This window comes from Chelonoidis abingdonii, chromosome 1 (assembly GCF_003597395.2).
Source record: "Chelonoidis abingdonii isolate Lonesome George chromosome 1, CheloAbing_2.0, whole genome shotgun sequence".
Taxonomy (NCBI): Eukaryota; Metazoa; Chordata; order Testudines; family Testudinidae; genus Chelonoidis; species Chelonoidis abingdonii.
In genome coordinates, this window is record NC_133769.1 from 303862944 (window position 1) to 303886853 (window position 23910).

General features: G+C 41.8%; 1 protein-coding gene across 1 annotated transcript in view; it reads left to right on the forward strand.

Annotated features, from left to right (window-relative positions):
- DIAPH3 (diaphanous related formin 3) overlaps positions 1-23910 on the forward strand; it is a 560319-nt gene that overhangs the window by 153732 nt on the left and 382677 nt on the right. The window contains exons 10-15 of the mRNA XM_075061558.1: positions 6490-6600; positions 6981-7099; positions 7332-7448; positions 15910-16028; positions 16141-16205; positions 17374-17478. Of these exons, the coding sequence (XP_074917659.1) occupies positions 6490-6600; positions 6981-7099; positions 7332-7448; positions 15910-16028; positions 16141-16205; positions 17374-17478 (636 nt within the window). The remainder of the gene's footprint in view (positions 1-6489; positions 6601-6980; positions 7100-7331; positions 7449-15909; positions 16029-16140; positions 16206-17373; positions 17479-23910) is intronic.

The following is a 23910-nucleotide window of genomic DNA, read 5'->3' on the forward strand; positions in this document are numbered from 1 at the left end:
CATAAGATGCAAATCTACACAGAGAGAGAAAAATCAATGTCCCTTCAAATCAGGAACTCACTGGAAGATTCCAAAGACTTTTTTTTTTTTTTTTTTTTTTTTTTTGGATGCATGTGGTCACCAGTGGGAGGAGGCTCATGTTCCTATTTGTTGCTGCTGTCACGTTAGTGACCATAAAATCTTAAGTTTGAGAGGTTCTGCCAGCTCACGGGAGTGAGAATGCTGCAAGATACCTTCGGAAAAGCAGAAGTTTTCCTTTTCATATTTTTTAAAAATTAAGTTAAATTAAAAATACTTTTTTTAGGGTTTTATCAGTCTCGTAGTATTAAACGTATTCATTTTGACGATATTGCTGGTAAATGAGCACAGAAGCAAACAATGACGCTATTACTTTAAAAAAGTGCTTTAATGACCCCATTTTTTATCAAACATTAAAGAATGCATTGATATGACATGAACTATGAGCGCTTGCAAATGAATCAGTTTATCACTGAAATAACTTTCTTAATTGTAGGAGAATCTTTTAATAATTGGTAAATCACAACATCACAATATTAATGTGATTTCTCTCCCCCCTGCCCCTGTTTCATTGCAGAAGCATAGAAGGATTGAGTGGATAAAAGATGTACAAAACTTGTATAGCCTGGTGTCAATTTTTAAGACTTCCTTAGCAAGTAACTTGGCTCTGCTTGAGCAAGTCATATACAGAAAGTTCAAACTTGATCAGAACCCAAATGTAGACCTTTTAACTTTGTTTTTAATAAAGTTGGTAGTGACACAGATTAATATTGACACTTTCAAACTGCCACTCAGCTTCTTTCCTCTGTTACCTCTAGTCCTAGTCATTAAATGTTGGCTGATTTCTTGTAGGTGTTATCAGAAGTGATTTGAAAGAGCAGTGTTCAGTAGCTTTATAGATCAGTTCAGGAACATTGCAAACTTCAGGGCATTGTGAAATTAAAAAGCACAATAATATATTTGGGAGAAGTGAACTCTTGAGGTAGAGCTAGATGAGGTTTTTTAAAAGACTTTGGTGACAACCAAGTATGTAGTGAAACGGGAGATGCCAGAATATACTTCAGTTTTGAGAACAGCATGTGAGATGAGAATGAGGGGGTGGAGAAAAAATAAAATTGAACTGGAGGACACTAGTAGTCACGTGGGAATGGGGATTGAGGGAGTGTTACAGGCTAAAAGCCAGTGAGAATTCTTAGCTTTGGTGACTGGATGGAGAAGATAGTGTTAAAAGGGATGGAGGGCAGCAGTGAGAGGGATAGGGCTGAGAGTGAAGGTAGGTCTGGCATACCTTTCCTTTTAAAATGTTGGCAAGATCTTGCATGCAAAAGAGCATGAGTAAGTAGGGTATTGGGAAGGCGGTGCAGGATAGCAAGTTAACAAGTAGGGGTTGTTGATATGGTAGTGAATGCAGGCAGAGAAATAATGCTGTCTGTCAAAGAATGTGGTAGAACTGGAGGAGGAAATACACTTTAAGTAGAGAGAATATTTGTTTGATAAAATCCATATGCAGAATATAGGCAATTAATTTCTCCATATTTCAGTGTATGAGACAGGTTAGTATAACACACATACTAGGAAAGCTTAGCTCTATCTTTGTCATCCTCGAATGCCAGGTCCAGAATAAGAGGATTTATTCTTCTTAGTCCTTGAATGTCATGGTTTTTAGCATCGATAGGTTAGTTTTTAGCAAAGCAGTGTTAGTTGTACTAGCATTAACGCACTTCTGTAAATACATATACTACCTAGGTTCTTCTAATGTAGTTACTTATTTTGCTTTCAGAGAGGCCAACCCCTTATCACGAAAATGTTGTTTGCAAAATTTCAAACTTCCATGATATCATACCACAGTGCTGGTCCAGATACATTGTGGTGGAAAGCTCCTTCCTGTAGAAAGCAGTGGGAAGGTTTTATTGCTTCTAACTTGTTAAAAGCACTTAGCAAATTACCTTAGCTCTGGATAATTATGGATTGTTGACCTCTTTAGGAGTCCAACAAAGGAATTTAAAGCTGAACCCATGCATTTGTAGGGTCCTACTAGTTATGTTTTAAACTGGAATAAAAACACATTAAAATATAAAATTGTAACAAACCTGTGGACATTTGGATCTATGAATTGTGGATGGCATGTCTCATAATCTCTTTAGGAAATAGTTTGCATATGAAAAGATTTTTAAATAGACTTTGAATTCAGAATGTTTTTATTAAACAATGCCAGGTCACACTGTACAATTTCTGATCTTTTAAAATGTACCCTGGATAGATAAGTCATAAAATATTACATGACTAGTATAGCCTATAAAGATGATTCTTGCTTATATTATATAGAAATGTGTTGAAATATGTGTTGGCCCAAAAATCTGTTTCCTAAAAATATGTTTGACAGTAGCCAAGCAAGGCCTGATAAAATAAGTGAAGTTAAGTGAGACAGCTCAGTGACAAGTTAGGGAAAAGTCAGGACATAACGCAGGTTATGTTACAAATATGATTTGGTCCAACCTAGTTTTTACAAGTATTTTAGATAAAATGTTAGTGTTTTGGAAAGGGCAACTAATATTGATAGTTATTGATATAGTATTTATGCATACATTAATGTTTCTTTAGAATATATATAACAGAACAACAAAGGAATGATTATCAACAGACATGCCTGCGCACAACCCAAAGCAGGAGAATGAGTTGCTAAGCAAAGCACAGTTCTTGGATTGTGGTGGGTGCCTAATACTATACACAACTGCATATTGTGTATGGTTGGGAAACAGCATGGGGCAGTTGTGATGTACACCCTGGGCCCCAACTAACAGAGAGACAGAAATAACAAGAAAAACTGAAAACAAGATAGAAGTTAAGTACAGCCTCTTTATTATTCCTCCTGAATGTAAGAGACCATGCAGATTGGCTCCTGAGGCTGAAGCCTGGCCCAGATTCAGAGCTGCTGCCTCCGCCTGCCACCAGAGGAACTCTTTCCTCTGCTTCTCCAGCTATGCATGAGGGTAAACTTTAAGCTTTTAGAACAAGACTGGCGAAGTTCTGCGGCCTGTGTTATACAGGAAGTCAGATGATCACAATGGTCACTTCTGGCCTAAGAATCTATGATATTCAAAATAAAGTAGCTGGTTAATTACCAGAGCTGGGGAAAGTACCTGAAAAATGTTCTCAACTAACCATAAGCAGCATTTTTTTCTAATTTGACTATTCTTGTTGTAGCACAAAGTCCTGATTCAGGATCCACTACTCTGTTGTGCTAATGAGGATTTGTACAAACAAATGAGAGTACACTTCCCCTAGTATACAATCAAAAGAGACAGGGCGGACAACATACACGCAAGCTGTGACACGGTACACAGTTTGTTTTTTTCCTCATGGCAGAACCACTACCTCACCTATCTCTGCCAGATTCTTCAACAGCTTACTACTCACACTGTCCACACCATCCACCTAACAAACATATTAAGGCTTAGAATGTGTATTTTGGAGCGTGGCGGGTGAAATTCTTCTAGTTACTGAAAGTGCTAATGTCTCATTAACTTCTCCTGCCCTTGCTGCAAAACTAAGCCACACTTGCCTCACCCCAGCCCTGGAGAGGATGTATGAAGTCTTCAACCTCCACTATAGGAAATTGCTGGATGTGGGGCAGGGAACAGCAATCAGCTGCTGTCTCCAACTTCAGTGGAAGGTTGGAGAGACTCCTAATTCTATCCCAAGGAGCTCCCTGTATTGGGAAGAGGGACGGAAGTAGTTGAATACAATGTGATCAATTCTAAACATGTTTTATTTAAAGCAGAATACCAACATGGAGCTTCAGCTGAAAGGCTAATTTGTTCATAATAAGTACCTGGAAGTAGTGGTTGCAACAGACCAATGATTCAGTGATTATAGGAGCAGAAATTCTCATCATGGGGGCTTTAGTTCAAATGCCAGTGGACTCTGGTTCATGCTGTGAGCAAATCAGAGTAAGCCAAGTTTTCATCCTTCAGAAACTTCCTAGGAAAAGGAGTTCTCTCAATTCAGATTTTAAGCAGAGAAGCCTTTTCTCAGACACTTAAAAGACAATATGTCAAAGTGCTCATTCCTCCTTTCCTCTCTTGCGCCTTACATGCTGCTTGTTTTACACTCCCCTCCACCTTCCAAAAATTGTGTGTGTCAAGTGTGGCACATGCATTAACGCAGATTTCATACAATTACTGTGGTTTTTAAATTAGTTGGTGGATTGTAGGCACCAATCCTCTTGTGGCAATTCCTACTACAAATACTGGCTGCAACTTTAAAAACATCTACCATTAGAGTGCAGAAATGCTTACAGAAGCCTCACGTACAAGGTTTGTGCAGGATGCATTTAACCATTATACAGGGTTTAAAATAAGTGTTTGAACTGCAACATCACTAATGGGACATTAATATGACTTGTTATATTAGTTTCAATACTAACACTGCTGAGAGAGAAAAAAAACTTTAAAGAACTCAATAAGAGCAAAGTTCATCTTCTATGAAATGAGCATAATATTTTAAGTCAAATGTCTAGTGTAACCTTTCATTAGTAATTTAAAGATGATGAATAAAAACAAACTGAATTGTTTAAGGTTCAAGCCTCCAGGACAGTTTTGGAGTCAGTAATTACTCATTTTCAACAGCTTGTTTTATTTAGGAGACTGTTTTCTAAAACAGAAAAAGGAAACTTGTTTATCCATAACTTCTACTCCTTCTCTGGGACTGTTTGGAAAGCTTATGTGTTTCAATGACCCTGAGATCTATGACAGTGGGAGTTTCAACTCCTGGAAGGGTGACCCAAATCTGATAGATGAAAGGGTAGGAAGCAGATGAAAAGCAGTCTATTGGTCTTGCAGGTTGGGGACTGAGCAATAGGCAAACAATCTACCCTTTTGTAAGAGTTAAGTTACAGGTAGCCATTCCAGCAAACAGCATAACTACTGTTGATTTGTGGGTTAGGTTACGATTACAGCATGTGATCCAAAATCTTCCTAGTGACCTCCATTAGGATCCAGTCAAACAAGCAGTGCATATGCTGCACCAACCTACATTGTGGCTGCTACACTGAAATCAGAGACAGAACAGATGAGAGAAATTATGAAAAAATCTAAATGAGAAATTGTTCTGTGAACATGAAACCTACATAATAGTAATATAAACAAACAAATGGAGTTTATGATCTGACACAGACATATTCCCCCAAACTATTAGACTAGCCTTTAAACATTCAAGTTAAGGTGGCAAAGTTATGGCTTACTGGTCATCTTTGGTTTAACAGATCTGTACGCAAGCTCTTAATTTCTTATTGCTTGTTTGTAGTACCATGGTGCCTAGAAGTCATTGACTAGGACCCCATTGTGCTTTACAAACACACAAGAAGACAACACTCCCTGCCTCGCAGAACTTACAAATTATGTAAAAGGCAAGAGACAACATATAGCTACAGATAAAGGGTGTATAAGGAAACAATCAAGCAATATTGGTCAACATGATAAACAGTGATTTTAGCATACCTTAGCCTAACTGTTGTCAAGCTTTTTGTAGGCCTCACAGCAAAGGAGAGTTTTGAGGAGGAGTTGGAAGGTGGATAATGAAGTGGCTTTGTATGTGATACTTCTGAGGAGCTCTTCCTAATCATGAAAGGGGCAGCATGGGGGAAGAGCTCACAAGTGCTTGTTAAATTTTCAGACAAGCAGATGATGGAGGTTGGCATCCTGGGCTGATTAAAGGCAGAGTTAACTTCTCATAGCAAATGAGAGATGATCAGTAGAGTGGGATGTGATGCTGTATATAAGAAAGATGATCATTTGTATCATTGTTGCTACCACTGTTGCCAGTTACAACAAATCTTATATAAAATGTCATATAAGGTGTGACTGGAAAAAAGTTAGCATTTCGTAAGTATGATTTATCTTGTTCATATACACATCTTTGAATCTGAAATTATGAATTTTGGCTATGTACTTGTATCTTAAACTTATTTTTTCTGCATGTGAAATTTAAGTTACTAATTTTCATCGTGTCATACATTTTAAATATATATTCACATGTACAGATTTCAGTTATTTACATTAAGTTGTTAAAGCCTTTTTTGCATAAAATCCCTAATGCATTAATTCATCAAACACTTGAAATATTGAGTATAACTTTACTATAAACTCTGTCTTAAGATACTCGGTTACTATGGGTGAAATGATCTAAGTTCTTGTATAAAATTGCAGCATTCAGGAGAGAACAGAAATTAATTATTTTATGGTTGCATGAGAAATGTCATCTCACTTTCTTATTTGGCACCTATGGCTTGAGTAGATTTTGGTAAATTAAAGTATCTTTATTAATAATTTACAGATGACAGATTACATTTAAAACTGTAAAATGTGGAACATAATAAAAAAGTAGGTATTCAGATTTCAGTAATGCCCTTTTAACATTAAAATATATTGAAAATTAAGAAATACTGTAGTCTGTTTTCTTCTTCTGTCACAGGTAGCTTGTATGCAGCTCATCAATGCTCTTGTAACATCTCCTGATGATCTGGACTTCAGGCTCCACATCAGAAATGAATTTATGCGCTCTGGATTGAAGGAGATATTGCCAGTAAGTGGCTTGGTAGTCTCTTTGCATTAATATTTAAATTAGACTACCTGAGTTGGGGGAGTTGTATGAAATTCATTCTTGACTATTGTATTAAGTTTGAGTAATAAAGGGGTTAAAAATAAAAAACAGTTTTGAAAGAGGAATGAAAAAACTATACATTATCTAGATGTATCAAATCAACACTAATTTTATTATTTTAATGATAGAAAATATAGAACAGCATGTTGTACAGATACATTTTTATTGAATATCTAATATGAGTTCTTGTAATGTTAGATATTAAAATAATATAAACCTGGGAAAATTACTTAGACTTGAAGGGCTTATTTACATGTGCAATTTTTAGTTTTGTGTACCTTTCTGCTACCTTTTCTTTGCAGCAATTGACATGTATAAAGAATGATGCTCTAGATATCCAGCTGAAAGTCTTCAATGAGCACAAGGAAGAAGACATGATTGAGTTCTCCCATCGTTTGGAAGATATTAGATCTGAACTAGAATATCCTTTTGGGAGTATGCAGAAACAATAATGCTTTAGTATCAGAAAATTCAATTCAGTTTTTGTGTTAGCAATATAAGATTTTGTAACACAAAACTTGACTGAAATGTTTTTCTTAACTGAGTGTTTGAACAGTATACTGCATTTTAGTAGTTTGTTCAAAATTAAAAAATATATGTATATCCTAGACTGCAAATAAGAGTTCCTGTTTTCTTCTCCTTAACTTGTTTACTGAAGCAAATGATGTTTACAATATGGTATGGAACACAGTCAAGGACACTAATGCTGAAGGATATTTTCTTTCTATTCTCCAGCATCTTTTGCTCATACGAAATGATTATTTTATACGGTAAGTTAAAATTATGGTAAATATCAGCTCTTTAGCTCTTATTTCATTGTGCGAAACTGAATAATTGGATATAGCTTCAATAAAATCAGATGACACATTATTTTGAGTTAGTCTCTCAGTTTTGCATTTTGCGTTGCTGTTACGGAAAATTGATATTGCACAAATGGCATTATTACTTCATAATGGCATAAAGAAGAGAATGAATTCTGAATGAGAAGAAACTATTTAAACATGTTTGTTTTTTATTAGAACGCAGTTGTTCTTTAATCTGAGGCCCTGTCCGTATTGGGATGTGAACTGTATTGGCTGCCTGTTTCGTCTATAGCACATGCTTAAAACAAAATATAAAAATAGTTGTCTTATTGATCATGGAAATCATGCTAGTTATTACAAGAAATATAGCTTAAATACTAATGTAAGGTGGATAAAGGTTCAATTTTATATCTACAGATATTGATGCAAGTTCTTAAATTAAGACTACTTGTGCTCTAGAACTGGGAGTGCCAGGTGTGCAATTCAGACGTGCACAAACTAATGACTCTTAAAAATGTGGCCCTGAATAAAGAAACTATAGGGGAGCTGCTAAGTTGCCCTATATTTAGGCTGCCAAATACTTCTTTAATTAAAATTCTTCGAGTGCTTGCTCATGTCGATTACGTTCAAGATGTGTGCCTGCCTACATGCACAGTTATCAGAGACTTTTCCTTAGCGATATCTGTGGGTGAAGGACATAAATCCACACTATGTAGAGGCCAAGCATAGGAGTTTGTTACGCACAGTGCTGGCGGAGTGTCACCTGGCTTATTAGGCTCAGAGACACTGTCAATCAATTAATTACAATACAATATATAGATTTTCCCATGGGCAGGGGAAAGTGATGGGGTAGGCAGTTCCACACCCCGGGATAGGTTTTGCAGCAAGACAAGATAGCACATTAGCCAATGGTTAAAAGGTTACACAATGTCTCCACCCATGGTCTCAAGTTAGCAAGTTAACATTTAATTAATACTTTGATAAAATGTTATTAGTATAAAATATATATGTTGAATTCTGATTTGGGGTCCATAGGAATGGAGCAACTCCTTTGATTGTCCAACAGGTACATTCCTAGGGGTTAAAGCAAAGAAACAGTGAAAGTATATGGCAATAAAGATTGTCCCCTTTATGTCTTAAGGCAGGCACTGGTCCCTGGGAAGGGAGGTGGAAGGATGCCATATCTTATACTGACATTTGCCAACTTTTCACAAACTCAGGGTTGGATCTGTGAGAAGAACGTTCCCTACAGAAGAGACTGACACAATAGGAACAGGGATCCTTTGTTCAATTTGCAACTCTGAATAAGACACAATTGTTTAGTTCTTAGCTCCAACACCTGGCAATTTGCTGACTAGGCCTATTTTAGCAAAAACAAGATTCTCTTTACCCTAGCTTTCTCTTATATAATTACTTTTTGCTAGGCCTCTGGTCTCTTGACCAAACTCTGGACTTTGTGTCTGAGAAAGAGCTGGCACAATCCATATACCAGATTATTATATAAAATGCACGTGGATTTTAACCTGTCAGTGGGGTTGGCTGCGGTGCCCTCTGGAGTGCCATGCTCAAACATCTGTGTATCAGGCGCTGCTGGGCGCCCTCTCAGTTAGTTCTTACTGCCCGCACTGGTTGGTTGGAGTGCCTCTCTCCCTTGCCTCACAAGTGGCCAGCGGTTCTTTACCTTGGAACTTTGTGTTTATAGCTGTAAACAGTTTTAAGCTCTGTGCTGACTGTAATAGGCACATGACCCACGTCGCAGCTGTCTGAAGAGCCTGGGGGAAGTGTTGCATCTGTAAGAACTTTCATCCCAGGATACAAAAGAAACATGACATTCGTCTGAGCGCCCCCCTCCCCCCCAATGGATGGCTGCTTTCCGCCCAGCGTCAGAGCTGTCCTGGCTGGATGCAACCCCCAGCATTTCAGGCTTGGTGCATAGCGCATCCCCAGCACTGGGCTCTACCCGGCACTGATTCCCTTCACCGATACCCAACAAGAAGTCTAAAAAGCGGGACCCAAAACAGACCAAGGGTCATTGGGTAAAGTACCCTGTTCGGGCCGTCTGCCCATGCCAGAGCTGCGTGTCCCCAAGGGAACCTTATACCCCAGTAAGGGAACTGCCACCGGCTCCAGGGAGTGGTATGGGACGGAGATTAATGGCGGAGTCAACGCCTTCCCAGCTCCTAGTGCCCAGATAGCAAAGGACTCTCCCAGCGCAGCTGTCACTACATGTGACAGTGTACCCGGCAAATGCTTCCTATGGGGGCAAGCCAGCCATGAAAGCCTCCCAGAAAGTGAGTGAATGCCACCAGTCTCCAGAGCCAAGGCAGAGCTCTTTGGCACCACGTCCCTGGTCTCCACATCAGCCTAGGTCACCAGTTCGCAGGCACAGATTGCCAGCGCCATGCTCCTGGTCTCCACTGTCTCGTCAAGACTTTCCCAGACTCAGGTGTTGACGGCTCCACCATCCTCACTGGAGGAGGATTTCTCTGGTAGAGAGGGAGTTCAACTCCTCGCCAAGCTATCACCAGCGTGATTAGGCTCCTCTCCTAAGGCTGTGTCCACCTCAGTGATGCCATCCTGGCTGCAGGACCAGTGGCCAACGCAATGGCCTTACTGGAATGCATGGGGCATGTCAGTTATTCTGATGCCCCCGTCACACCAATCGTCGGTCGCTGCTTCGGACGAGCATCAAGCGGCACTGATGGCACTGGGCTTGGTGCACGAGGCACAAGCAGAAGCTGAGGTGGAGCACCAGGTGCCCAGCCTGAGAACCGCTTCCCCCATGGGGGATGATGCCCTGGGCCCTTCCCAGGTGGCTCTGTCATCCTCATCCAGATGAGGTTGTGGCAGAGCCCTTTCACACTATTCCGCCAGACAACTTTATGAAGCACCAAGCCCTGCTCTGAAGGGTGCCCAGTAACATAGGCCTACGGGCAGAAGAGATTGCAGAGCAATCAGACAATTTTATTTAATATGCTCTCTGCATCCACCCCTGCATATGTCACCCTCCTAGTGCACAAGGAGGTTCTAAAGATTTTCAAAGTCCTCTGGCAAACCCATCCTCAATCCTACCCACTTCCAAGAGGAATGAGAAGTATTTTGTCCCTGCCAAGGGTTTTGAATACTTATATGCTCACCGTCTCCAGGGTAATTGGTTGTTTCAGTGGCCAACGAGAAAGACAGAGAAGCAAGGGCATTCTAGTTCCAGCCCCAAAAATAAGGAGGCCAAGAGACTAGACCATTTTTGGAAGGAATATTTTATTTCATGGCCAGTCTCCTATTCAGAGTCATGAACCACCAGGCTCTGTTGGGGGGAGATGTAACTTTAACCTGTGAGACTCCCTCGGTAAGTTTAAGGACTCTATGCCACAGCAGGTGGCCCAAGAATTCAGGGCCCTTGTCGAGGAGGGTACAGCAGTGGCTCTGTGTTCCCTCCAGATGGCCTGGGATACGGCTGGTTTGGTGGCCAGGATGGTCGCCTCGGAGTTGGTCATGAGGTGCATTTACTAGCTTCAGACCACAGGCCTGTCCCAAGACATGCAGTCCTTGATACAAAATCTCCTGTTTGATGGAGTGAGACTCTGTGGAGCAAATGGATGTGAGGCCGCACAGTCTGAAGGATACTCAGGCCACCCTCTGCTCAGTGGGGTTGCATAAACCTCAACTGGCGAGGAAAAAATTCTGGCCATCCCTGCTGCCAAGGCCTTGGCAGCCTTGGCAGCTGTCTGCACACAGAAGGAACACTAGTTTTAGTCGCCGGTGTCCTTCCTCTTCCCATTCACCTGCACAACCTGGCCCAGTGAAACACCATGGGGCCCAGAAGTGTGCATTTTGCGCATACACCTCAGTCAACTCCTTGGATCTGCCCCGTCTTTTCCTCAACAATCTCCATCCGTATCATTCAGCCTGGTTGCGGGTTACCTTGAAAGTAGACAACCTCATGCAATGGGGGGCGATGGAGACGGTCCCTCAGAAACTGATGGGGAAAGGTTTCTACTCCCACTGTTCCCAGATCCTAAAAGCAAAAGGGGGCCTGAGACCCATTCTGGAATTACGGCAACTCAACAAGTACCTCAAGAAGTTGAAGTTGTGCATGGTTTCACTGTCCTTCATCATTCCCTATCTAGATCCTGGTTTCACTGGATTCAATCATTTCCTCCCTGGATCCGGGAGACTGGTACGCCGCCCTCGACTTGAAAGATGCTTATTTTTGCATCTCAGTCTTCCAACGACGCAGATGGTTCCTCTGTTTTATGGTGACCCAATTCCATTTCCATTTAACGGCACTTCTCTTTAGCCTCTTCTTGTCCCTGTGGGTACTTACAAAATGCATGGTCCCGGTAGCTACTTACCTGATGCATCGGGAGGTCAGGTCTATCCTAATCTCAATGATTGGCTCATCAAAGGCAGGCAGAACAGTCTCGGTCTGGTGTGTTCCACCTGTTGCGACCTGGGCCTGTTCGTAAATGAAAAGAAATCAAGCCTCATACCAGTGCAAGGAAGAGTTTATTGGAGTAGTCCCCGACTCCTCGCAAGACAGAGCTTTCCTTTGGGAGGCCTGTTTCCAAGCCATGTCAGAAGTGATCTCCTGTATAAGGGGCCACCTGTTCATCACTGCCTGCACTTGCCTAATGTTGCTAGGTCATGTGGTTAATGTACTTATGTGGTCCATCATGCCTTGCTGCACCTCCGGCTGCTACAGATGTGGTTGATGTCAGTCTACATCCCCAACTGGCACAGTCTAGATTGGATAGTTAGAGTGCCAGATCACATTCTATTGTGTCTGGAGTGGTGGTTGAACTCTGGGTTGGTTTTGCAAGGAGTTTCCTTCGCGGCCCTCTCTCCTGTTGCTAACTCTGGTTTCCGATGTCTCAGACCTGGGCTGGGGAGTCCACATGGGTAAGCACAGTACACAAGGCCACTGGTCGGGGTTGATTGCTCCCTTCACATAAATGTCAGGCAGCTCAGGGCAGTTTGCTTGGCCTGTCAGTCATTTTGGTTCCACCTACAAGGCAAAGTGGTTCAAGTCCTGACGGACAATATTGCCCCAATGTTTTATATCAACAATCAAGGCGGAGCCAGGTCATCATGTGTCTGCCAGGAAGCCCTCTGTCTCTGGGATTTTTGTGTGCAGCTTGCCAATGATCTTGTGGCAGAGCATCTTCCCAGAACCAGGAATGTATTAGCAGATTTCCTCAGCAGAGCCTTCTCATCTCGACACAAATGTTCACTCCACCCTGAGGTGGTCAGCAGGATTTTCCAAAAGTGGGAATCTCCCCATATGGACAAAATGTCAACTGTTCTTCTCATTTTGGGGAATTGACAGGGGCTCCTCGTTGGACATCACCTTACTTTTGTGTTCGGAGGTTCTGATATACACTTTTCCACCAGTGCTGTTGCTTCACAGAATGCTCATGAAGATCAAGCAGGAGAAGGCCGGTGAGATCCTGATAGCCCCGGCTTGGCCTTGCCAACACTCGTTTGACATGCTGATGGACCTGTTGGTGATGACCTGGATGCACCTGCTCCTCTGGCCGTATTTCTTGTCCCAGAATCATGGCAGGCTCCTGCACTCATATCTAGCAGCGCTGCCCCTACCAGTTTGGTTGCTGGATGGTTAGCCACTGAAGAACGGGAGTGCTTGGCCCACATCCAGAAGGTCCTAGTGGGTAGTAGAAAGTCCTTCACTAGAACAATCTATTTGGCCAAATGGCAATGATTCATGTGCTGAATTTTGGTCTGAGGAGTTAGGCCTGAGCAGGCTTCTCTGCAGTCAATCCTGGATTACCTTATGCATCTCAAGCTCCAGGATTTGTCCCTTTTGTCAATTAAGGACCATTTGGCAGCCATATCAGTTTTTCACCCTCTGTTCCAGGGCAGGTCAGTCTTGACTCATAACATGACAGTCCGGTTTTTGAAAGGTCTGGAATGATTCTACCCCCCAGTCTGGGACCCTGTCCCTCTGTTGGACCTTAACCTCGTGCTTGGGTGGCTCATGAGAGCTCCCTTCAAGCCCTTGGTATCCTGTTCCCTTTTTCTGCTCTCCTGGAAGGTGTCATTCCTGGTGGTGATAACTTCTGCCTGAAGGGTCTCAGAGATTAAGGTACTTAACTGTGAGCTGCCCTATACAGTATTTTTCAAGGACACAGTCCAGCTGCGACCTCATCCAGTTTTCCTGCCTAAGGTGGTTCCTGGCTTATGTGAAATTGCGAACTTATTTTTGCCGGTCTTCTTCCCAAAGCCTCATAAGTCTGAGGAGGAACACAGGTGACACTCCCTGGATGTCAGGAGAGTGCTAGCCTTCAACATGGAGAGGACCAAGCCCTTTTGTAGGTTGACACAGTTGTTCGTTATGGTGGTGGATAGGATGAAATGTTGTCTTGTGTCCACTCAGAGAATTTCCTCTTGGATCACCGCCTGCATCTGATTTTGCTATGATATGAGAGAGGTGCCTCCACTGGTGATTGTAACCGCCCACTCAACTAGAGCACAAGCTTCAGTAGCGACCTTCCTGGCCCATGTGCTAATTCCAGGTATCTGTAGGGCCGCCACCTGGTCTTCTATTTATGTCTCGCTATGCGCTTACCCTGCAAGCCCAAGACGACGCAGGTTTCAGTAGAGCAGTATTATAAGCCACACATCTGTGAACTCTGAGCCCATCTCCAGGGATACTGCTTGTGAGCCATCTAGAATGGAATTGACATGAGGAAGCACTTGATGAGGAAAAAATGGTTACCTTCAAGATGTGTTGCTCATGTCCAATCCATTATCTGCCTTCATGCCCCTGTGGGAGTTGCCTGCAAGAGGGAACTGAGAAGGCATAGGGCTGGCAGTGCCTGTATACTGATGCATGAGTGCGGCTCTCCAGAGGGCACCACGGCCTACCCTATGGATACTGATAAGGCAAAAGTCCCTGAACTTCTAACTTAGAAACAGGGTGTATTTGGGGCAGTTCAAGCATAACATTTTAGAACACTCTACAAATCATATTGCCATAGTCCAGACTGCAGTGCTGTCTAGAGCAGCCGCAAGACACCTTGGAGCATTTGCTCTTCCTGAAAAAGACAGGGTCTGTCAGTTCCCTGAGAGTTCACTTGTCTGTAGTCTCTGCTTCCTAATGGTTTTGAATCCCATGATTAGGTTTTTGATAGTTATAAATACTCTTCTTACTAGTCATGGAGCCTATGGCACTTGGGACACGATTTTTAATTTTATCATCTCTGATAGGTCCACCTTTTGAGGTGCTGACTGCATACGCATGTTTACTTCTCTCTGACAAAGTGCCCTGGTGGCCATCACCTGGTCCAAAAGTGTGTAGTTCACGTGGGGTTGGGGTGACTCTGACCTTTATACCCTCAGCTGGAAATCCAAGCAGGATCAGGGTGCATGCACTACCCCTTTGGGTACCACTATAGGAAAATCTTTGGCTTTAGTACACTGGGCACATACATTGAATGGATATGTGCAGCACATCTCAAAGAGCAACAGTTACAGAACAGATGAGTAACCGTTCTATTGCAGTATTTCTAGCCTGCACTCACTTTAGGAATACTAGATATGACTAGAGAATGTCCCATCCTGATACTTAAGAACAAAACTTTAATTTGATAAATTTTGAAATGTTCAACAGCTTTAAATAAGCTGTAGCTGTTTTTTTTGTTACATGGGATCATCTGCTTAGCCATAATAAGGTGAGAGGTAGAGTATTGAGATCCATGGCATTGCCACAAAGAGAAGATGTCTTCTAGGCTGCTGATCAGACTCTACCAAGAGGAAGACTATTTTCTGCACAAGTTCCACTGTCTGCCAACATTTACATCCCTCAGCTCTGTGATTCATAGTAGGCAAGTAGAGGGAAAGGAGGACCAGACAGTAGAAGAGCACATGCAGGAAAAGGAAAAAAAAGCTGCTAAGTGCATATGAAGAAGATACGGGCTAGTAGGCTGGAAAATATATGCAAGGATAGAGGAGGGCTAGGTGATAGGCGAGTTGGGGGAAAGAAGTACAGAACTTATGGGTGGAGGGAGAGAAAACGAAGAATGAAACAAGGGTGGATATTTTTAAAGGAAAAAAATCAGTTGCATTTAAGGTTAAAACTACTTAATTGAAAATATGTGAAGAACATATCCAGTTGCTGTAGGTATCAGAGAGATTACGTTATTTAAATGGCATCATATCTATGTTGGACTTGATCCGTGCTGCATTAAAAAGTTTGAGATCCACTGGCTCAGCTGTATTTGTCCTTGAATGGTGAAATGCCGTTAATTTGTTGGGATTGAAAACTATATTTCTATGAAATTAAGTCATTCTAAATGCTTTGGCCACTAATGTATTCATTCTGAAATACTTTTGATTTATGACACTAATATAAGTATGCACTGACAAGTAAACACATTGTAAAATGTCTTCCTTCTATTTTCTTCCTTAGACCCCAGTATTTCAAATTAATTGAAGAATGTGTGTCCCAGATAGTATTGCATCGCAGTGGAACAGACCCAGATTTCACCTACCGTAAAAAGTTAGATGTAAATTTCAGTCATTTAATAGGTGAGATCAGTTTTTAGAAATGATTATTTTGTAGAAATGTTTGTGTGTTTTTTAAAAAGCAAAGAGTTTAAATGATGTATAAAATTTAACAATCTTATAACTTCGGTTTTAGATGTTTGTGTAGATAAAGCAAAAATAGAAGAATTTGAAGAGAGAGCTTCAGAACTTTCCAGGAAAGTAAGTAATTTTGAAGTTATCTAATCAGAAGTATGGTTTACTTGATTACTATATAAAATTGGTTACTGCAAATGTGACAATTGACAATATATTTTTATCTTTCAGTAACCATGTTTATTAATTAGTGAAAAAATGTGTTGTATGTATGTCATATGCAGTAGAAGGCAGGAATCTAGTGCAAAGTTAGTTACATTCTGACCCTATTTACAGATACTTGGTAGATTTTCATTTTAATTTGTAAACAGCAAACCTTAGCTTTAGATAGTGAGAAATTGAAGTCTTTTATATATGACTAGAGTTGTATGTTAAGTTTTTACCCAGTAGAATAAACTGAGAGATTGAGAATAAAAATTGACACATTTTATAATCGAAACAGAATGCATCATAACTGTCAGATTTAAGACAGACTTCTCCATTTACACCATATTCTTGTATAGTGTATCTCCATAAACAACTCCTAAGTTTTGGTATGATGGTATTCCCAAACGGATCTTTGAAGACAGTTTTTACCTTGTAGAAAAGTCCTTTTAATCAAATACTGTATAATCTAAGTCAGAGGTTGTCAACCTTTCAGAAGTGTGTGCCGAGTCTTCATTTAGTCACTCTAATTTAAGGTTTTGTGTACCAGTAATACATTTTAACGGTTTTAGAAGGTCTCTTTCTATAAGTCTATAATATATAACTAAACTATTGTTGTAAAGTAAATAAGGTTTTTAAAATGTTTAAGAAGCTTCATTTAAAATTAAATTAAAATGCAGAGCCCCCCAGAGTGGTGGCCAGGATCCAGGCAGTGTGATTGCCACTGAAAATCAGCTTGCGTGCTGCAGGTTGCCTACCCCTGATCTAAGTAAAGTATTAGTTTGATGCCTGGACATCAAAATTTTACTGTAATCTGTTGGGTTAATGCATCACATTTCATACATTAAACATACATGATACTGTAGTAAACTGATTGATATTTGGATGAAATTTGCTAAGTGTTTCCTCTCTTCTTGGCACTAATAATTGCTATGGTTTTTCACTTGAGGATTAAAATATTCAAGAGTTAATTGTTAAGAGAGCTATTGATTTTGTGTTGAAAGATTAAGTTAATATTAGAATTTTCTGAAGCAACATAGCAGTGTTGATAATATCTGGTATGGTCTCATGTTTTTTTTTTCCCTTTCAGTTTGAAAAAGAATTTGTAGTCCATCAGGAGACCCAGTCCCTACTGCAGAAAAAAGAAGAAAAAATCAGTGCGCTAGAAGCAGAATTACAGGCTTTTAAATCCCAGGTAAAGGACAATATTAAATAACATTATTCTATACTATAATGTTGCCAGAAATAAGCATACTTCATTTAATACTTTTCAGTCCTTAATAGAATGTGTGTGGTTTTAGAAAAGAAAAAAAGAACCCATTTTCAGAACATAGTTTACTACCCATTTCTTTTGTTTGTGTGCCACAAATCTTTATTAAAAAGAATTGTAGTATAACATTAATTAGTTGCGTGAACTCCCAGTTGATCCCTGTTTTGTACCTAGGCTTCTGCTAATTAAACTAGTTCCTTATATTTCATTTGGGTTTTACTTTTCTTGTCACATTTCCTGAATAATTAACCACAAAGGGTAAGAAATCTTCTACTCGTAGATTTGGCATTCATCACTGATCTTTATCCCACCACAGGAAATTATTCCTCATGCAATTTATTTTGCTGAACCTTCAGCAATGGATATCCTGCAGTGAAAGATAATCTCCAGCTGAATGAGAACACTTTTTCTAATAATTTTTCAGTTTCCAAAAGTAAACAGATTTTAAAAGATGACAAAAGAGAGAGTAAATCCAGATTTTCAAGGAGATAACTTACATACAACTGCTGCACATTTAACATTTTGAGAGTAAAACCATATAACCAAAGGATTTCCCAATGTGTTGTAGCCAGGAGTAGAAGAAATAGAATCTCAACATTGACTAGAAGCACAGCTCCTTGGGTAACATGTACACGTAGGAAGACAGTGAAATATATTTCTTTGAGTGCTTGCTTGTGTATATTCCATGCTAGGTGTGTGCGCGCTGCGTGCACTGTTGCCAGAGCGCCCTCTGGAGTCGTTCACACGTTGGCTGGTATAAGGGGTACCACTGGGCTTGCACCTTCTTCGTTCCTTCTTACCTCCTAGGATGGTTCCTGACACGATCCTTCTTGCTGTGGCAGGGCTTCTTTCTCGGTGTTTTTGGACTTTTCTCTGTTCATTCTTCATATAGTTATTGTAGTTAGTATATATAGTTCTTAGAGTTAGCATATATAGTAGTGTAAATAGTTGTCCCTGGTGTCTTGAGACTTTTTGCCCCATGGACTGGGCATGTTCCTGTTCCCAGGCTTCAAGCCATGTGCCGCTTGTGACAAGCTGATCCAAGTGAGTGACTTGCACCCTATATGTCTAAAGTGTCTGGGGGAATCTCATCTTAAAGATAAGTGCCAGATGTGCAGGGACTTCAGACCTTGCAATAGAGGAGACAGACATTCAGCTGAAGGCCATTATCATGGAGGCAGTCCTCAGACCAGTCTTGGAACTGAGCCGTCCTGAATTGGTGCTGAGCGCTTCGACATTTGTGTGGAGCACTCCCCCGGCACCAAGCTCTTCCTGTTACTGTTACCTGTTTGTGGTGCTAAGGAAGAAGCATAAGAATCAGAGTGCGCTGTGAGAGGATGCTCTCCGGTGCAGAAAAGGGACCAGTGGGCAATGGACAGCTCAGTCAGACCTGTTCTTGGCCACACATTCTCCTGTGGGTCATTGATGATGCTGCCGATTCCATGTAGAGCTCAGAGTCCAGTTTGGGACCCACTGCTGACTCCCGGAAGCAGTTGTGATGCCAGGCATCAGCCTCCTCCTTCAACACTGGAGGTGTTCCAGCAGCAGAGGACTTGCTGTCCCTCCCAATTCTGCTGACCCCACAAATACCCCCAGCAACCAAGATGGCTGGTGACAGAGGAGAGCAGGAAGTGCTGAGCTCCTTCCTGGTACTGATCACCTCAACACTGTCTAGGGGCAAGCCTTTCATGATCCTAGCACAGCAGTCACCAACCTGTGCATGTCCTTTGACCCCCAGCACCGCATAATGGCAGAAGTGGTTATTGCTCCATCATGGGCGCCAAAGAAGAATCCTCTTAAGAGTCCGAAGGGGAATCTTCACCTCACCAAAACCTTAATACCAGTACCCAGCCTACACTCCACCAGACTTTGGTACTGGCCATCTGGCTGTCACCTGGCCATTGGCTCATGCAGTGGCTATATTGGAACCCTTGGGGGTTTCTCCCAGTACTGACCCACCTCCCCTTCCCCCACACACACACTCAGTGGTTTCAGTTAGACGTGCTGGACCCTGATTCTGATACCGATCCTGGTTCCACTTTCCAGGATTTGGTCCCAATGGACATGGTGGAGGCAGAGGAAGAGGAGGGTACTGTCTCTCCACTACAAACCTCTTTTTCTTCATCCCCAGATACGGTTGTGGCAGGATCCAGTAACCTGCTCCCTTAGGATGATTTCAGGGCCACCCAGGATTTCCTGAACAGAGTCACTGCAAACCTGGGTCTGGAGATTGAGGCGCTTAAGAAGTCTGCGTGCAGTCTGATCAACATCACTAATGGCAGCTGCGCCCTGTAGAGTGGCTTTGGCCATCAATGAAGTAGTGATGTCACCAGTGAAAATGCTGTGGAAACCCTGTCTTCTCTCCCCTCCCCCACCTAAAGAGGGCAGAGAAGAAATACTATGTACTGGCAAGCAGGTTCAAGCACCTTTATTCGCACCCCTTCCTGGGGTTCCTGGTAGTGTTGGTAGCAAATGAGCAGGACAGAAAGGTGCAGTCGAGTGCTACCCCCAAGAAAAAAGATGCTAAAAGACTTTTAGACCTTTTTGAAGGTGTGTCGTTGGGCATTATACCAATCTCAGTTCTGGATCTGGCCCATCTTTTGTCGTTGGGCTGTCTGTCACCCTTCATCCCAGTGTGGTTATATATAACACTGGACCATTGGGTCCCTTTAATTTGTATCCACCCCCCTCCTTCCTCTTCAGGGACCTTTCTCACAAACAACTCCTCGCCCAGGAGGTGCAATCCTTCCTATATGTGGAGGCTGTAGAGGACGTTCCCCGAGGCTTGAGGGGGAAGGAGTTTTACTCTTGGTATTTCCTAATCCTGGAGGCCAAAGGGGGCCTATAGCCTATTTTGGACCTGCATAACCTCAACAGATATATTAAGAAACTGAGATTCTGCTTGATCTCTCTGGCCTCTATCACTCCCCCTCTGGACCCGGGAGTTTGGTACACCATCCTCAGCTTAAAGGATGCTTATTTTCATATCTCTATCTTCCATGGCCAAAGAAGACTTCTTAGGTTTATTGTGGGTCAATGCCACTATCACTACTCTTCCCTTGGGCGTATTGGCAGCCCCACAGCTCTTCACAAAGTGTATGGTGGTAGTAGCAGCCTTCCTGAGTCGCTGAGGTGTGCAAGTCTACCTTGACAAATGGCTGATCGAAGTTCAGTCACAGGCTCAGGTATAGCATAACATCAGTACAAATCCAGGCCACCTTTCAAGTGCTGGGCCTGCTGATAAATGAGCAAAATTCAAATCTGATCCTCTGATCAGAGAATAGAGTTCCTTGGGGCAGTGCTCAACTCACTAGGGAGACTAGCCAGAGTCTCCCTACCATAGGCCTGATTCCAGACTATGCTGGACCTGATATCCAAGGTTATGGCCCACTCAGTAACAACTGCTTGGGTCTACCTCAAACTATTGGGACACATAGTGGTGTGAACTTACATGATACAATATGCAAGCCTTTGTCTCAGACCCCTCCAGATGTGGCTGGCGTCAGTCTACTGCACAAGGAAACACCACTTAAGCTCAGTACTCAGTCCCACTTCTGATCCTTGCTTCCCTGATCTGGTGGAAAGACCCAGGTTCGATAATGGAAGGAGTATCCTTTACTGCCCCATAACCATTGATAGGCTTGGTCTTGGATGTGTCAAATCTAGTGTAAACAGCTCATCTCAGCAATATCAGGACCCAGGGCCTCTGGTCCCATGAAGAACTCTCCCTACATATAAAGGGAAGTGTAGTGCCCTGAACTCCCTGACAAAGTGTAACTTCCTCAGCTCTCAAGCCAAGTGGTGCAGGTCTTGACAGACAACACTGCATCCATGTTTTATGTCAAGAAGTAGGGAAGGGCTAGATCTTTGGCTTTGTGTCAGGAGGCCCTGTGGCTGTGGGACTTCTGCGTGAATTACTCCATTCACGTCAAGGCGATGCATCTCCTGGGAGTCCGAAACATACTAGTGGATCAGCTCAACAGAGCCTTTTCCTCTCTCCATGAGAGGTCCCTTCACCTGGAAGTCATCAATGTCATCTTCCAAAGGTGGGGCTTCCCCACATAGACCTGTTTCCCATCAGGCAGAATAGGAAATATCAGTTTTGTTCACAATGTGGGTACTGCACGGACTCCCTTTCTGATGCCTTCTAGCTCTCGTGGGCAGACCGTCTACACTCTCTCTGTACCCCAGCTGTTTTGTAGCATTGATATATATTCTTAATTATTTCTTTTAATTTATTAGCCAGAGTTTGAAAAATGTACCTTAGGCCTACTAGTCAAGGTGAAGCAGTTTCAGAATTAACGATTATTTTTTGGAACTTAAGGAGGACAGATGAGCTCCCAAAGAACTTGGAGAAGGGCAAACATTTTAAAGGAATAGAGCAGTTTTTGTACAATTTATTGTATTCTGATATTTCATTGTTTCCTTGTTTTAAAAGTATTTCCTATACTTTGCTTAATCATAAAGTCATAGAAATATTGAGATGGAAGGGACCTTGAGAAATCAAGTTCAGCCCCCTGCAATGGGGCAGGACTAAGTAAACTTAGACTATCCCTGATCGGTATTTGACCTGCTCTTAAAAACTCCAGTGATGGGGACTGTACAGCCTCCCTTGGAAGCCTATTCCAGTGCTTAACTACCCTTAGAGTTAGAAAATTTTTCGTAATATTTAACCTACATCTCCCTTTTCGCAGATTAGGACTATTACTTTTTGTCCTACCTTCAGTAGAAATGGAGAACTGACCACAGTCCTCTTTATAACAGCCTTTAACATTTCAGACCATGGTTACCAGGTCTCGGGGCCTCCCTGCCCGACATCTTCTTTTCATGAGATTAAGCATTTCTTTATTTCCTCTTCTTCACAGATTAGATTTGCTAACCCTTATATTACTTTTTGTTCTTCTCTGGACTCTCTCCAATTTGTCCACATCTTTCCTAAAGGATTGGACACAATACTCAGGCTGAGGCCTCACCAGTGCCAAGACCACCAGGATAATTACCTTCCATGTCTTATGACATTCCTGTTAATATTCCCTAGAATTAATTAGCCTTTTTCACAACTGTATCATGTTTGTTGACTCATATTCACTTTTTGATCCACTTTTATCCCTGGCCCTTTTTCAGCACTGCTACCACCTAGTCTGTTTTTTTCCATTTTGCAGTTGTACATTTGATTTTTCCTTCCCAAAAGTATAGTACTTGGCATCAGTTCTCCAATTTGTCAAGTTGGATTTGAATTCTAATCCCGTCCTTCAAAGTGCTTCCATCCTCTCCTAGCTTGGTGTCCTCTGCATATTTTATAAGTATAAAACTCTATTGCATTATCCAAATAAATAATGAAAACATTGAACATTATTGGCCCGAGGACTGACACCTATGGAACCCCAGTTTGATAGTGACCCGTTCACAACTACTCTTTGGCTGTGGTCTTGTCAAAAACCTGACTGAATTCAGTATATCTCACATCTACTCCTTCTTTTCAGTAGTGTCCCTGTGGGTACTCCACTCTGGGCATGCTAGCATCCCCTGTGCCTTTGATCAGAGAGTTCTCATAGCAGTATCCATTGGGCCACTCGTGTCTGTCTTGTGCTGCATGCTGTTAGCTAGCACTGTGCGAGCAAACAGTCCTCCATTCCTTCTCAACCATGTTGACCTGGAACTGAGCTGTCCTTTTGAGATTTCCTCAACTCTATTTTTCTCTTCTTCCCGATAGCTAGTTACAGTGTTAAAGCTTCTTTGTTTTCATAAACAAATATTATTTTTTCTATTTTGTATTTAGGTAGATATTAGATCAGTAATACTTGGACCTCAGTGCTTCAGCAGCCAAATTAGCAATTAGCGTTTCTCAAAGGAGCCATAGTAATCTGAATTCGTCGTTTCATTTACAATATATATATATTCTCACAGCAAAATTACTGATCAAGTATTATACAATTGGTTAATAACATAGTAAAAGCATCCTGATTGGTTAATAATTTAGATGGATTAATAATAAAATCACACAGTGTTTTAATATGTGCTGCAAAGAGCCACAGGAGACGCATTAAAGAGGCACTTGCAGATTCCGATCCTCAGTCTGAGTATCACTATATTAGATAGATACTAGTTCTCTTTACTGAGGCCACGTCTACACTATGGGATAATATCGAATTAGCTAAAATCGGTTTTATAAAACTGATATTATAAATTCGATTTCATGCGGCCACACTAGGCACAGTAATTCGTCGTTGTGCGTCCATGATCCGAGGCTAACGTCGATTTCTGAAGCGTTGCATTGTGGGTAGCTCTTCCGTAGCTATCCCATAGTTCCCGCAGTCTCCCCCGCCCCTTGGAATTCTGGGTTGAATCATTATTGTC